This window comes from Motacilla alba, chromosome Z (assembly GCF_015832195.1).
Source record: "Motacilla alba alba isolate MOTALB_02 chromosome Z, Motacilla_alba_V1.0_pri, whole genome shotgun sequence".
Lineage (NCBI taxonomy): Eukaryota > Metazoa > Chordata > Aves > Passeriformes > Motacillidae > Motacilla > Motacilla alba.
In genome coordinates, this window is record NC_052046.1 from 36,248,194 (window position 1) to 36,265,273 (window position 17,080).

The window sequence follows — 17,080 nt, forward strand, 5'->3', positions numbered from 1 at the left end:
CTCAGTTATTTCAGTTTCCCTGGCAAAAATGTGGCAGAGGGATATTAGTACTTTTCAAAACTATGTCAAGTCAATTAGGTGCATAGTGATAGGAGAGTCATTTGAGGTATGAGACAGTACCGGAAGAATCATGTATGAGCATGAGCCATTTGTGAGAGGGTGCAGAGAAGACAGACACTGAGCTTCCACTTCAGCCTTCTTTAAAAAGGAGTGAGAGAAAATGAAATCCTTAGGGATCTGATTACATTGAGTAAATTTGACAGTGGTGTATTGTAGGGGACAAGGACTTAATAAGTCAGCAGGTATCTCCTAGGCGCTTGATCCCATGTACAGAGAAATTTTTGAATCCATTCTCCTGTTCTAAGGAATATCAGAGAGAATCACTGACAGAAATTAAATCTGCCCCATCCCAGCAGTAGGCAGAGAAGGGAAGCTCCAGATGTCAGTTGTGATAAGACCCTTCACAATGTTCACAAAGAAGTATCTGTAATATTTTGAATAAAAAATGTGCTTTTAGTTATAATTAACCATCAATTTAAAGCATTTCTGAGTAAGAATGTGATTTGGAAAAAAACCACATGAAGTCAGCCTTCTGCCCTATCTAGTTGTAAAACCATGGTCCTGTTTTAGGCACTGTACTCCAAGACAGATGTGGCCTAGCAGGAGAAAGAGAGTGGAATGCGGTAAGAGAGACCTGTGATCTATTTAATCTAACTACAAACAGGGCATTCTAGTGGTGGATTGCTTAGCCTGGCAGAGAAGATTCTGCCAAGAAGCATAATATGCAAATATATAAAATGCCACTATATAAAGATCAACTTTCTCCTGCTGGTAGTGCCAATGGTACATGTACAGCATGCCCATGTGCTTCTGAGCTGTAGGAGAGGGAGGCAGAGGAACAAATTGCTGTGAATAAAGCTTCTGGGTGGTCTGCAAGAGGAAGTTAAACAAACCGGTCAGTAATGGCATAGCTATGGCTGATCTTGCCATGGTGTCAGGTGAATGGTCTTGGATTATTTCTTGGGGTCCCTGTAAGCTTCTGTCACAAAGAGCCACTGTATTCAAGCGCTCACCAGCTTGCCACGTGTCTGCTGTCTCAGGAATTATGTTTCCCCAATGGGTCAGGGTGTGAATTACTACTAGTGTGGTTGCTGACTGCAGTTCCAACTGTTCCTCCATAAGTAGAAGTCTGGAACTGGATTCACAAAGTGAAGTCTGACTCCTGATGTCCTTAGATATTAAATTTTTCATTTTAAAAAATGCATTAGCCCATAGTTGTTATTAAAGTGGTTTGTCATTCATACACCTTGCTTCATTCCTCTTAGTTCTTTGTTTTCTTTTGTACGTGATGCCCATCATGTGCATAAGGACAGTGCCAGAGCTCCAGATTTCTGAAGATCTGGGCATCAATGTTATTGATGCCAAGGTTAACAGTGGTCAGGTAATCATCTGGTAACCTATGGGAATGCTTTCTACCCATCTCACACTGGCTGTAGTGATCAGGATTTTTAGCAGCACCACACGTCTTCAAAAAACTTCAGAAGCATTGTCATGTATCTAATCAATATGACTGATACAAGTTCCCTGTCAGATCTGTGCTTGAGTCTTGAATAATTTGTAAGAATTTTTTTTTTAACTCGAATTTTTTCCCTCTCCAGGTCTTGTCTCCACAACTCAGTGCATCCCCCACCTGCTGCTGTAGCCTGTGAGGTTGTACATTTATCTACTACAGTTGACGTGGCACAAGCAAGGATTGCATCATCATTCCTGGAGACTGAAAGTGTCTCTCTTCTCTGATGGTTTATTCGCTGAAATCAGCATAGAAAAAAACATGCTCTTCTTTCAAAGCCAGCATGTGTCTGATATCTGCATGTCACATATATAGCATGGACAGTTTAAATATGTTTGTCACTGGAGTGAGATGTTTATTGTCTTGCCTTATTCCAGATGGTGTGGTGTGTAAAGGAAAACCTTCCCTCACAAGCAGGTTATCATGCATCCCATGTGTTGGTCACAGTCTTCCAGCTATTCCAGCTGCATGAGTGCCTGATAATGAGTGCTTGTATTGTACTTGATTACATGAATAATCCCCTGACCCAGCTGAGACTGTTTGAGGATTAACTGCTACTTTAGATATCTTTGCACACATAAACTGGCCTATTATGAACAAAAGTACACACCTACCCTTACGAGAGATAAAGTGCCTGTTCTAAAGGTAGAACACTTCTATCAGTCACAAATAATGATACATCAGTGACATTACACTTGTTAGCCATGAAGTTGCCACATTCAAGTAGTGTCAGCAACTGATGTGTTCCAGAGATATTGCAATCATTGTTCATAGCAGTTAGCAGTAATTGCGAATAATATACCAATCTATAAAACTGCAGTTTGCTCAAAAGCTGCTTGCTTTAATGGCATGTGAAACTACTTTAAGGAAGGACCTTCCTGTGTTAAGTGCAATTTTGTTAATCACTTGTTCTATAATTACAGCTGAGTAAAGCCATTAAATAATTGTCTAGTTAATTGGCTGGTAGGTAACATCTGGTTAGAGTCACTTAATAAAGTACAATTAACCAACTTCCTATGGCATACTCCCAGTTAATACATTTTTCTCTTCTGTAAGAAAGAATCAAGTGGCTTTGATTATTTCCACTCCTCTTCAGAAGTTGCTTTGTTATATGTTAGCAAAAAAGATGTTAACTAGTGAAATAAAAAAGCAGGAGTTTTGGTTTTGTGATTTTTTTTCCCTAAGTTACATTTTGTGTTTTACCACTTTAAATATATGCTATGCATTTTTGGAATTGTTGAGTTTCTGAATTGCTAAGATTCTGATGCCTACTGCTTTTACAATTTTAGATGTTCTGTCTCTCTATAACATGTAATTAGGATCTTTTTGGATTTAAAGTACAACAGCAGATTTCATAGTTAGAAGTAAAGAAAAGTTACAGCCAAAAGAGGAGTCACAGACAAAAAGAGTTTTCAATTGCTGCATTCAGCTGAGAGTGCTTTTTCCAGGTGTGGGCAGATACCATTTCTGTTATCCAGCATTTCCAGAGCTGTCCTTCAAGTTAATAATTAATAGCTAAGTAACACCTTTGTCTGCATTAGTGATTAAAAGTCAATAGCATTTTCTGTTGCTAATTGAGAAAGAATAACTAAACTTTTCATACTAAGAAACCATGCCTTAATTTTTCAGTTTCTTGTGTGGAATTCATTCTCACACATTCCATGCCTAATTCCCTTTCTCAATGGAATAGATTGCAAGTATAGAGTACAAACTGCACCACTTCATTCTGATTCAGTCTCCTGCTGCTCTGGTCCTTAGAGAGAGTTCATGAGCAGCTGTTCCTGTGTAAGGGAGAGCTGGAGAGGCTGGAAATTATTTAGAGAGACAGATGTGCCATCCTCTGTGAAAAAACTAAACTTCTTTTTACGTTTTACTGAGACCACCAGTGTTCCAGTATGCTACACTTGATCAGGACTATGAAGTCCATTTTGTCAGTGGGTATAACTGGAAAATTGGAGGTCTTTGTGTAATCTTCAGCAGGTTACTTCTTTTATGTGTGCCTCTTATTTGCCTAAGTTGCTTTTTCATAACGTTTTCAGAGCATGTTTTTTTCTTACAAACATCCATACTTCTGCTGGTAGTTAGATAACATACTTAATGATTGATTTGGACATCTCCACACAGTGTAGCTTCTTGATACCCAGGAATGGACTGATAAGGGAGAAGAGATGAGGCAAGACTCAGTGTCATCTTCACTTTTCCAGCTACAGTTCTGCAAGTTTCCCTCATTCCTTCTGCCTCCCTTGTCAGTCTTGGCAGACCTACCTCTGAATGTGAGCATATCTTCATCCGTGTTTATCTTATTACTTCATGTGTACTTATCTTTCTTCCACTTATATCTGTTTCAGTGAAATATAGAAAGAATAGAGAACTAATTTAACTTTGCCATCCTCAGATAGATGTGCAAATGTTAACAGTTTTTCTTGTTAGACCCTTTCTCTACAGCTCCCAAGCTTTCCTGCTGAACTAATTGCAATGTCATAACCACATTCTTATGTTTCCAGAAATTCTAGAGACATTTCTAGTACCCTCACTTAACACTGAAAGTTGTCCTTTTTTTCCCAATTTTTTCTCTGCTTCCTTGGATAGATTTTCCACACTCAGGCCAAGTAAGGTTAGTTGAACTGAACCTACTATGCATTTACTGCTGATCTGTACCACTTCATGGTGCTATGTTGAAATGTACTATATTGAGAAACACATTGCTTTAGATACATACCAATGTGTGCACTATATGCAGAGTGTTTTAATCCTCTTTATAGGAAATGGGAAATTGTTAGTCCTGGAGGAACAAATCTTGTAAGCTTAAGTGAAACTATTTTTTCTATTTTATTTTATAATTGTGAAGTAACACAGGATACTGTAAAAATCCAGCACTTATGCAAGTAATTGTGATGGTATATCAAATGAGAAATGTTTTATTGTAAAACACAGTTTCTACTACATGTCACTGATGGATCCTTTAAACCTCTTGGTGAAATTTCTTTGTTTTGTGCATGATAAACACAGAATCAGCCAGGATTGTTTGTTTCATTATTTATATTGTCAATCATTTGTACAAACAGAGCCAGATAAGTGAGCTGGTGTCATGGTTTTAAGCCCACAAGTCCATGGAAATGGAACACCTTACAGCCACTCCCTCCCTCCCTCCCTTCTCCCTGCAATCCAGGGAAAGGGGAGGAAAATCAAAGTAAAATTTGCATGTTGAGCTAAGAACAATTTAATAATTGAAAATAAAGCAAAATACAATAATAGATGTGAAGAAGAAGAATAGTGAAAAGAGAAAAAACCAAGTGATGCACAATGCAATTGCTCACATAAACTCCCCCCAGTTTATGCACTGGGCATGACATTCTGTGGTGTGGAATATCCCTTTGGCCAGCTCAGGTCACCTGTCCAGCTGTGCTCCCTCCCAGTTTGTTGGGTTTGTTGCATACCTCCCCACTGGCAGAGCAGGAGAGACAAGGGAAAAAGCAGTCCTTGATTAAGGATAAACACTATTTAGCAAAACCCAAAACATTGGTGTGTTATCAACACCATTCTTATTCTAAATCCAAAACACAGCACTGTAACAGCTATTGAGAAGAAATAAATTCTACCCCAGCTGTAACCAGGACAGCCAGTCTGCTCCTTGTGCTTGTGTATGTTCTCAGATTTAACTATTCTCCATTACCACTCCTGTTTCCAAGGTCTTGCACTATTTTGTGAGGCTATTTCATATTCAACATGGTTCAGCTAGAATCCAGCATGGGCTCACAGGTCTCTAGCTCAGATGAGAGGATTTCTCCTCCTAGTGATAGAACTGCTAGGAAGTTATGAAAGTGTGTGAAAAATCTAACTGTTGGAATTCTTTGAAGGAGGGAACTGGTGTCCTTGAATCATATACTGAGTAGATCTGTGAAATTAGCTGGTGATCTCAGTACTGAGTTTTAATGTAAGGGATTAAGTGTCAGTGTTGCAGAAGTACTGCAGTTCCTAGTAGCAGAAGAATGACTCTTTGGACAACACAGGCACTGTCCTTTCATTTCTGACAGCGATGAGGTCTGAGGAGTCAGAGCACAATAATTGAATTTGTGGTATTGCTATAACGGAACTATTTCCATTTTGAAGTTAACAAAATGGCACCATTACAGTCACAAAAGAAAAACGGGGTTACTTGCTCTGGAGTTCTCTTTTTTGTCCTCCCCCTCTTTCCTCAAATTTTTTGTGGTTTTTTTTTTTCCAGAAATAGTGCCTTTTTTCCTGCAATCTCACAGTGGAATAAGGAACAATAACATTTTATCAGTGTTTTCCCAACCTTGAGGCAGGAAAATTTATGCAGTTCAATTGCAGTTCATGTTTTATGTTCCCTGGAGTCCTTGTTGGATTACCATGTTGTACATTATACAAGTATATGTATATACATGTGTGTGTGTATATTTTTTTTCTGTTTGTTCCATTGCACTTAACTAACTGAAGATACAGTCAAAATTTCCCACCAAGAGTGGAGAACCTTCCCAAGACTATCAAAAATACTAGTAGAATGAGAAGCAACAGAGAAAGAATTATAGAAATAAAGCAAATTCTTAACAGAAAGTAATTTCCAAAGGCCCAGATTTTCTTGAGCAGCTTTTAGCATGGAATCTTTTAGCCTGATTTGATAACAGTTCATATAAAAGTCACTCCTGCAGCCATCCTGGAAGAAGTGAAAAGGCAGCAGACTAGTGAAGATGTTCCAAGCTAATGGAATCCACAAATCAGCTGTGCCAACACATTGAATAAAGACTAATGTAACAAAAACAAAGGGTAGGGTTGGTGAAAGCCAGTTCTCAGCTATCCCTTTCAACTGTGTAAAATGGCTGTCTCAGTTTTTCTCTTAGCTGATGAAAAAGGAAGTTTCATTTTGTTTTTTATTCCTGTGACTTCTGACCCATACTGGGTATATTCTTTTCATGCATTCACTTGTCAGTCCTTTCTTCTAACCTGGAGTATTCCTTCATGCAGAGAAAAACAGAATCAGATCACTGTGAATGCCAGATTAGTAGCAATTGTAAATATCTGCTGAGAGGCACAGGGACAAGGCAGGATTGTTTAACACATTCTTTACCTGTGTTCAACGTGGATAATGAACCAAGGGGGTCTCAGTACCCTGAGCTGGAATGACTCACCTTGACTGTGAGAACGATCAACTCCCAGCTGACCCTGAAGTTGTGCAGGATCTGCTGCTCCAGTTGATGTCCCAGGTGATTGGAGCTGATGAACATTGTTCTGGATTTCAAAAAGGAAATCAGGACCATGGAAACTACAGGCCTGTCAGTTTCACTTCAGTGTTCAGTAAAATTATAGAAAGATTATTTTGGCAGGTATTGAAAAACACCCGAAGAGCAACACAGTCACTAGTCTCAGCCGGCACGGCGTCATGAGGGGAAAGTCCTGCTTATCAAACCTGATTTCCTTTCATGACAAGATAACCCACCTAGCTGATCAAGGGAAGCCGGTTGATGCAATCTTTTTGGATTTCAGTAAAGCTTTCAACATTGGCCATCCAGTATTGAAAAGCCCTTCTGGAGAAAACTGTCCAGCTCACAGCTGAATAACCACATTATGTGGTGGATGAGCAACTGGCTCAGGGGTCAGGCACAAAGGGTTACAGTGAATGGGGTGACACCTGACTGGTGACCTGTCACTGGGGGGTTCCATGCTCAGCTCTGTGCTCTTCATGAGCACAGCTTCATGAAGGACTTGGACAGCCACTGATGTCTTCTCCATGGTTACCAGTGACAGGACATGAAGTAATGGCCTGAAGCTGTGTCAGAGGGTTTAGGGTGGCTATTAGAAAAAGGTTCTTCACCCAGAGGGGAGGTTGGGCACCGAACGGGCTTCCCAGGGGAATGGACACAGCACCAAGCTTGACAGAGTTCAAGTGAAATTTGGAAAATAATCTTGGGCTTATGGTGTGACTCTTGGGGACAGTGTTGTGTGGGGCTGAGAACTGGACTCTATGATCTTTGAGGGTCCCTTCCACTCAGCATAATGTGATTCTGTGAAAGAGTGCTTCAACAGGAGTTCTGCATTTTTACACTATGCCAATCTCTAACTGGCAAATTATTATTATTATTATTATGTGATTATGCAGCATGTTTCAGTATGACAATTTGAGTGGTTTGTGGCTTAATGATATCTGGTTCCTTCCAGTTCAGCTAAATACTACCTTAATTATGTTACACTTCATGGCTTCAATCTGCCAGATGTTCATTTTTATTACAATAAAACAGACTTAAAACTGGGCGGGCTTAGATCAAGGTATACTGAGGAATTTATTTTTCTCCCCCAGCTTTTCATTAAATTCCTTTGAATTTATGGAATCACCCACATTCTCACTCTGTGCCATATAACTTTGTTTTTTCTAAATTTAGTGCAATGAGATATATTTACATTAGTATAGAATCTACTGTTATGCTTTTAACTCAAGGCAGAAAGAGGAGACCAGAGAGGTGAATGTATTGTGTATTTTTTCAAGAAGATTGAAACAATAGATGTAAGAATGTTTCCTGGTATAGCCACAGCAGTATCCACAGAATCTTCAGCAGTACTATTATTTATCCATTGTTGTCTGCGCAGGAGGTCAGTGTGAAGCAAGGTGGATAGGAATTTCCCGCTGCACATTGCCTTTGTGCAATTCTCTTTATTGTTTGAAGATACAATTCCGTACTTTATGTGTGTGTGTTCCTTCTTGAAAGATTTATTTTTTTAATCTGTTCAACAACAGCATATGAGATGAAATAAGATTGTTGGAGTTAGTTTAGGATCCTGTTGATCTGTTCTGCTTTCTGCTGGAACTCCTGTTTTTTGGTTTTTTTCATTGCACAACCTGATAATTATCACAATGCTGTTTAATATTTTTCAAATAAACCAAATTTTTCAAACACATTTTTCATGTATTGGCTTTGCGTATTTAGCAATGAAAAGCCATGCCATCTTTGACAAGGTGCGACAAGTATTTCTTTGTCAATTTTATAGCTTACTGCAAGCAGCAGCTCTAGCTTCACCCAGTTTCATCCTCCAAAGCAAAAAGCAGAGTTCATGCATTGAAAAGGGGCTGCGTTTAAGGTGACAGAGTAAGACTTAAATTACAGTGATTTTGTAATCAAAGGAGTGATGAACCCAAAACACTTGGTAGAATATCAGCAAGCAAGATTTGTGAGCTAATATGAGAAGCAATCCAGTGTAATGCCATTTAGATGTCACTTGGTTTTGTGCAAACATGTCACAGTAGACAAGAGTAAAGCAGTATCATAGTAAAATATTTTTGCCTCCAGGCATTTTATCTGGTACTTGGACTTTCCCAGATATTTTCCTTGCAAGTCTGCTTTAGGTATTGACTAATTGCTTCCTGTGTTTAGTCATATCCCTTCCTTTTAGTTATAAGCTTTCTTTGTATGGGTAAAACTGCTGCAGTCATGATATGCTTCATTATAGGAATAAAGGCATGGAGAAAATGGTTTTGAATACTTTGATACAGTGTCTGGAAATGACAGTATTTAAAAGAGATACTATTCCTCAACACACTAAATATCAGGTGTTGATTTTTAACTTTTTTAAGACTTCCTCTAAAAAATCTTACCTCAGCAGTCATTAAGAACCTGTAACTCTTATACTGAACTTCACTTCTATGTCCCTTTCCATTTTTAAGGTATATTTTCCTGTGAGTGGCATATGAATCAAGAATTAGAATCATAGAATCATAGAATATCTCAAGTTGGAAGGGACACATACAGACCATTAAGTCCAAATCCTTGCTTTTCACAGGACTACCTAAAACTAATATGACAACGTTTAAGAGCTTCTTGAACTTGGACAGGTGTGGTGCAGTGACCGATTCTCCAGGGGCCCATTCCAGTGGTCACCCTTTCACTGAAGAACCTTGTGCCTAATGTTCAACTGAAACTTCCCTTGATGCATCTTCATTCCATTTCTTAATTCATTTCCATTGCTGGTCACAAGAGAGAGAGATCAGCATGTCCCTCTCTGCTGACCCCCCACTGCTCTCATTCATAAGCTTGGGATTGGTGTGTCCAAATGTTGCTTCTGCACTACTTATTGTAAGTAGCTGTCTCACAGTTTTAGGTTTTCTAAAGAAATAACCGTGCTACAAACTCTGTCTCCCCACAATAATATCTTTGCCTCTTGTCTGTGTTAAGGCACATTCAAGAGCAATAGGAATACTAAAATTGTGCTTTGAGTTTGGTGAAAGCAGGCAATTGAGAAGGGCAAGAATCCAGTCTTTCTACTTGTCAGACCCCAGAGAATCTATTGCACTACTGCTTAGTATGTGATTAGTCTCCTGTGCCTTCTAAGAGCTGAGTTCATTTAATAACACTACTCAAGTTATGTTAAGAATTCAGGTCAGTAACAAGACGCAAATCCAAAGAAAACTAGGCTTGATTGAACCCAGTGTTCATAGACCTAATTGTTATCTAAACTTTTTCAGCATCCCTGCAGACTGTTCTCTGCAGATCGATTTAAAGAATTATAGAGCAATGGCTTTTTTCACTATTCATTTACAGTCTGTTAATTCTTAAAACCTGTTATGAGAATCAGAAAATCAGTGGAGCTGGAGGTGGCTACCACAGAGAATCACAGGAGTGTTTCTCACCAGATAAGAACAATGACATTCTCTGAACTCATCTATCCAAATTTAAGAGAAAAAAAAATCATATAAGTGCAATCTTTCAATAAACAGATCATCTCTGATAGTTGCTGGTCCAGAATGATGACACATAAGCAAAATTACTCAGGCTTCTCTGAGGAATGTGGTTTTCCCCAACTCTGATCTTCTGGGAAACATGGACACAGCGCAAACAATATCGAGGGAATATGTAATGCATGGAGAAGCTAAACACTGGTGTTCATATGAATAAACAGGTTTATGCAGGTGTGCATAACTGAATGGAAGGTTTTAAGAGTGACTCAAGATAACATTTATATTCAGATAGAAAAAGCCTAATGAGTCTCAGATATTTACAGTGGGCTTTTCAAGATGTCCACTAAAACTATTCTCTTCAAACCCCATTCATGCTCTTACCCATTCTTGTTCTTTCAAGTAACTGTGTTGAGAATGAATGTCTGAACCTATGTCTGTAACACTCTGTGTGAGAAGCTGCAGATTGAAGGTCCTTGTGAGTGTTAGCAGGAATTTATTACTGTTTTTGCCGCTTGTAGTTTATATGCTAAATTTGCTGTTGCCTGACTTTAGCAAAAAATGTGCTGATTTTTAATTATCTAGGGGAAGTCTTCACTTCAACCTTAGCCTTCTCACAGCTGTAGAAATCTGGCTACCAGCTGCTGGAAATCACAGACAACAAATACAGGTCTTGAAACTGCAGAAGCAGCAGTTTCCTTTCCTGCCACCCCAAATGCAAATCACTATAATCAGTCTTTGTTTTTCAAAGTATAAAAGGAGCTCTCAAAACCACTAGAAATGGTTCTCATTCCTACCTTTGACACCCCTGAGCAAGAGTACCATTTTTTGACTTTTGCTTTGTTGCTTTTTTTTATCTGGTATTAATTTTCTCCTACATTGTAAGTTATGTTAATTTCCTTTTGTCTTTTTCCCACTTGAGTCAACATCCTGTGGGAATATAGGATTGCTTTTTTTTTCCTCTTTGGAGTAAGGAGGGAGAGGAATTGCTCTTTCTTTTGTGGGGGAAAAAATAAAATCATTTAGACGCCTAGGAAATATATTCTAATTAAAAGATCTTCCAGCCTGACAATTTCAAATGTGCTTGCTGCGACTTTTGGTCTATTGCATTGTTCCACTTACATTTCAAATCAAGACAGAAAAAGTGCATGGATATACTTCAAATTTGGAACTTTCTCCAGCAAGAGGAAAATCAGAGAGATATAAAGAAGTGCCTCTTAATGCAACTTTAATCTCTACCTTGCAATCTGACAACAACAAAACTTTGCTGATTCTTCACAATAAATTATTGATATAAAAAAAATTCAGTGAGAGTTCATATTCTAAATAATGCAGTGAGGGGTCATATTGTCCCAAACTGCTTCAGAACGTCATCCCAAATGTGACTGGCTCTTTTGCTATCAGAATTTTGAGAAGGAATTGCTTTTTCTGCTGCCAGTCATTGAATCTGCCTTTTGTCATGGTTCCCTACAGGCTCTTAAAACACTTGACATCATATTTCAGAACATATATTTTGGAGTCACAGAATGCATTGCTTGTCTAGCCTTCCCATTTCCCCACGGCACTTTTAACAGACTGCCTGTGACTCAAGACCAGCACTCATGGCAGTCACTCTGTCTAGTGGGTCTGACAGGAAGAGTTATCCAATACTTGATTGTGAGATGATGTTTGCCAATAGATTTTCAATCAAGTAATCAGCAAATGAAAGCAAGTGACAGAACCTCTGCAACTTCAGGCTGTCAAAGTCTGCAATTTTTATATGTGTCACTAGGGAAGCATTACCAGAGTTCCAATTAAAGACCCACCTGGATAATGAGGAAGTGACCTGAGACCTTTTGTGTAATTGCTGAGCTTTTTTAAAAAAGACTACAATGATTCCAAGACTGACCATTTCCATACAAATAGGTCTCCTTCTGAGGGAAAGCTGAAGGTCTGCTGTTATTTTGTTGTTGCAGTTTCTAAAAATGATGTGTCAGGTTCAGAGAGAGACAGTGTCCTCAAATTCTTTAGATTTCTTTTTGGAAGTGTATGCTTCCCTTGGGGAAAAAAAAAAAAAACCAAAAAACATGCCAAAACCAAAACAATAAAATCTGATTAAGAAGGAAAAGTATAAGGTAAATAGAACCCAAGATGTTGCAGAAGTACATTAGAATTTGCACCAAGGCAATGCTGGTAATTTTTTCTTGGAAGGTTGATCTGGGATATGTGCCTTTAGGGAAGGAAAAGAGTGTTTTGGATATGGAGCTTGGCTACATGTTGGTGGTCAGGGTATGCATGTTTGCCTCTGAGCAACAGAGACACTGGTACCCCTTTGAATCATTTATAGATTCCTTTTTCTTTTCCTTTTCTTAAAATACTGATAAACACCATCAGAGGTTTTTAAAAACAAATATAGAACTTTGTTTAAAAAAGCATTATTAAAACTGATTTCACTTTTCAGAAAAAGAAATGTAGATTTTATGGACAAATAGTATTTTTAGGCATTCCTGTATTCACTTCTTCATTTGTTTTCAACTGCTGCTTCTCCTTTGCACTTTGGAACAAACTGTGTCAGTACCCAATGCTCTTTCTTCCCTTTGTACAACAAAATTCTTATAATGTTTCCTCTGCTGCTTATCTGGGGTTATCTGTCTTCAAATGTCCCTCACTGGGATGAAAAACCTTGTGTCTGGTTCTGAATATAGATGATCATCTTACACCCATGCCTGTTAGTCCTTATCTGTTCTTTATATCATATATAGATATGCTTATCTTCTTTCCCAGAGAACCCAAAACGCTTTGCCACAAGAAAGCATGAGGAGCAGAGAGATTAGGTGTTGTCCTGACTGCCACAGAATTGGTAAAAACCATTAAACTAGAGCTGTTATCATTTGGCTGTCAATTTTGTACTGTGAGCACTGATTTAGACAGCAAGATTAAGTAGTATTAGATAAAGTAGTTTATGTGTTAAATTTTTTATTTTATGGGGAAAAAAAGTTGTTTTTTTTTTAGTATACCTCTACAGCTGCCAAAAGGTGTGGTTTTGACCTGTAGTGATCATACTTAAGTTGTTATTCCAAGTAAAATAACAGGAGGTCTCTACAGTTTAGAGTGATTAACCCTACTAACCCCCAACATAACAATAATACATCAAAAAATAAAAAGAAATACATGATCACTCCAACACAAATTTACTTCTCAGTGTTATGATGATGTAACCATTTAAAGGCCTAGTTCTATTATTTCTAGATCTGTTTTAACACCTTGAGTAGCTACAGCTCACACTGTAACCACATTAAATAAATTCAGTTGTTAACTAACCAAACAAAGCAATAACACATCTGTAACTTTAAATAGGTTACTAGATATAGACATCATTAGACATACCACTGTTCACAATAAAACAATTAATTTTTTGTTAGTTAATAGAGCATCACTAGTTGGCTTAGGTCATTGTTGAAGACTAGATTGCTAATTTTGTTAGTGATTGTAATTATTGGTTTGTGTCTCCCCTAGCTACTTAGATTTTTACAAAGAGCCCGACAAAAATCCTTAACAATTGTGTTTGTAGCTCAAATACAAAAAGGGGAAATTATGGATAGGCTTAGCAGCTGGTCTACGGCCACACAACTGAGTTAGCACAAGAAGAAATGGATAAAATACAAGTTTATCCATAGCAAGGAACAAACAAGGCCATTAGCATAAAAATGGATAGACACATAAAAGATATTTACAGTTAGAGGATACATGCCTTAGTGAGCAGTGTAGGTGCCTTAATAATAATTTGTTATAAACTCTTACCAATTAATTATTGACATTAATTGTTTTATACCAACAAAATACAATAAGCTATTGCTTTATCCAATGAATATAATAAACTGTTTTGATGTAACTAATGACTTAAGATCACACTTTGTTAAGAGTATAAAACTTGAGAACAACTTGTAATAACGAAAAAGTCATTGTTGTCTCTACACAAGAGTGTGTGTATGTCGTGTGTCTGTCTCAACAATGACATTGCTGTTCCTTTTCTTCCTGATAACTATTTTTTATGTTTTAAAAGCTGGTTCTACCACACATACCTGTCTGTGATCAAGGCCTGGTTTTCATACCATGCTGATTTTACATTACATTGCTGAATAAGAAGGTTACACAAAGTGCTTGTTAATACAGGGGCATTTCCCATGCAATTTTACCCACCACTGTACTTGTGATTAGAGAGATACATTTTGAGAGTAGGTAGAAAATAGAAATATTCCATTGTAGGAATTAATGCTTTTTTTTTTTTTTTTAATGGTGAAAATTATCAGTATGAATGTTATTCTGAAGGGTATTTTATCTATGTGTTCTCTGTAGCTGCATGCCTGACACTGGTTCTCAGCAAGAAGAGGAGGTCATAAGTCTCTTATAAATCTCTTAGCTACTCTTCTGAAAAAACTGAGAGTAGAGCACCCTGTCTGCTTCCTGTACACGTGGCGTCATTGCAGCAGGCAGTGTTACCTGCACAGCTCCCCTCAGTCTTGGTGTGAGCTTTGCAGGTTCTATTGCTTTAACATGCCACCAGCAGTGGCCTGTTTTCCACAACTCCAAAACAGTATTGGGAGGCAGAGAGGGAGAGCACTTCCTGTGGGATTTCAGTGGCGTTATCTGCTTCCTCTGATAGTCTCTATCTCCTAGCGTGTGATATGGGGAAACAGATGAGGGGACGAGAAATATCAGAAAATCTAGCATACAGTTGTGATCTAAATACTGTGGCTATGGCACGGCAAACATCTGAAATTCCTTTAGGCCTGAGGAGCAGTAAGGAAAATAAAAAGCAACCATGTTTAGTGAAATTATATTTTTTTATTTCTCCTGCTTTGTGAGAAACTGGACAACTGGAAAACAGTGAGAAACTGTGGCTGACAATCATATTTTTGGTCCACAGTCAAGTGACTTGCAGAAAATACAGAAATTCCTGAGGGGAAAGGACCATTATCACTTTGGAGAGAGGCCACTGATGAGAAACTCTGTCACAAGAATATGATTAAGGAGGGAAATGAGTTGCTCAAGAGATAAAGCAAAAGAAAGCAGATAGAATTTGGAAAGAGATGAATGCACAACTTCTGCTTTTTGTGTTGGTTTTTTCCCATGTCCTCCTTGTTGCCGTTCCTCATAGCCAGCCATGTTTAGCTGTCAGTTTGAGAGTCCAGCCAGACAGGTCATTCAGACAGGTCATTTGCAAATCGGCAACACAGGTGTGGCAATTGCAATGTCATGGTCACTCTGGATGTGCTCATGTGAGGAGCAGGAGAAATTGTATTTTTCCAGAAAAATATTTACCTACAGAGAAAAAATGCTGCAGAGGGAGGAGTGGGGACAGCTGAAGCAGCCTGAAGTTAAAGCTGTTAATTTTCCCTGTAAATATAATTGGGCTTTTTTTCCCCTTCCAGAAATAAAAAAAAAAATGCCCCTGACTTAAATTTGGCAAAGCTCAGGGGGAAGAAGGCCCTTGTGCACACCTTTCTAACCTGGTTGTTCAGCATCTATCAAAAGGCAGATTTTCTCTTTGTGACTGAGAGCAGGAGCTTCAATTTGGATCTCTCCTCATGCAGAACACCCTGAATAATGTAATCTTAGACACTTTCATAGTAACTATAGAAAGCACATCCCCATCCACTCAGCCAATCATATTCTAATGCTAATAATGCTAAGCTCCCTGTGATACCCTTAAGGAAATAAAAGCTTTCTGCTGTTTCTGCTCCTCTTCTTTTTAATTTTTTTTTTTCAAACAAGCAGGGTGTTTGCACCATTTTTATACGGAAGCACAAAGGCAGTGCATGTGCTCCAGCAGTGTGCAGGTATAGCCAGAGCCATGATGCGAGCTTGAGCAGGAGCTGCACACCAGCTGTTGGGTTGAGTCTGGGCTGCACAGCATGGGAAGACCAGTTGCAGCCTCTGATGCTCATGGGACTGCTGTCTTGCTGTCTGGCCATGTAGAATTTCACACACTGTAGCCTGCTCTCTGCTTTGACAACTCACATTTCTTTTAGTAAAAAAAGGGCTTTAAAAATTGGTAAGTTGAAATGAAGTGCCTCCTCTTTTCTTGTTTTTTTGGAAGATATATGTGAACCCAAAAACCAGCTTCTGCTTTGGCACTGCTGACCTGTTAGCAGCCTTGTTCCCTACACATAGGGTCTCTGTGAGACTGTGACTTTGAGAAGTATGAAATTTGGATTGTTAAAATCTGGTACAGCTGGGTTTCACAGCCTTATACTATTTTCCACAGATGATAAGTAGTTGTTGGTATTTATATATCTCAGGACTTGGACTGGCTTTGGAATTTTTTGACAAGAAAAATGATAATTTTGTAACAAAACCACTCCTTTTGCTATTGAGGAACAAAATTTTACAAAAGGGTTGCTGAAACATACATAAATAAGCATTTTTTCAGGTACAAACTATGAAAGTCCAGTGATTTAAAGTTACCCTTTTTTTTTTCCCCACAGTTTTCCCATGTAAGGGAAGAGTCGGAGAAATAGGAAGGTACTCCTTTATAATCTCGTAGTACTGCCTCTGAGCATTGACTTCACATACAAAGGCAGGCTCTCTGCCTGGTCTGCTCCACGGGGATTTTGATAGAGTTCTCTAGGGCATTTAGGTGCTAGCTGTTCTTCTGGGGGTAGGCAAACACCCATAAACATCTGGGTACCTACAAACTAGGTTCCCTGAGGACAGAGGTGTCTGGAGATGTTTTGGATGGACAGGAGAGTGAAGGGCAACAGCTCTTGTTTAATGTGAGTAACTTTTACAGAACTGAAAACAAAGTAATGAGTACAGCTACTGCGCCCCACAGAAAACAGAAGGCCTAG

The 17,080-nt window shown here is 38.6% G+C and overlaps 1 protein-coding gene across 4 annotated transcripts in view; it reads left to right on the forward strand.

Annotated features, from left to right (window-relative positions):
- The window catches only part of SUSD1 (sushi domain containing 1), a 42,575-nt gene extending 37,718 nt beyond the window's left edge, over positions 1–4,857 (forward strand). For 3 of the 4 annotated variants that reach the window (XM_038125348.1, XM_038125347.1, XM_038125345.1), the window contains exon 16: positions 1,659–4,857. In XM_038125348.1, coding sequence (XP_037981276.1) covers positions 1,659–1,797 — 139 coding nt within the window. In that variant the 3' untranslated portion in view covers positions 1,798–4,857. The remainder of the gene's footprint in view (positions 1–1,658) is intronic. The other variant, XR_005255462.1, reaches the window with a different exon arrangement.
- The last annotated feature ends 12,223 nt before the right edge of the window (positions 4,858–17,080 follow it).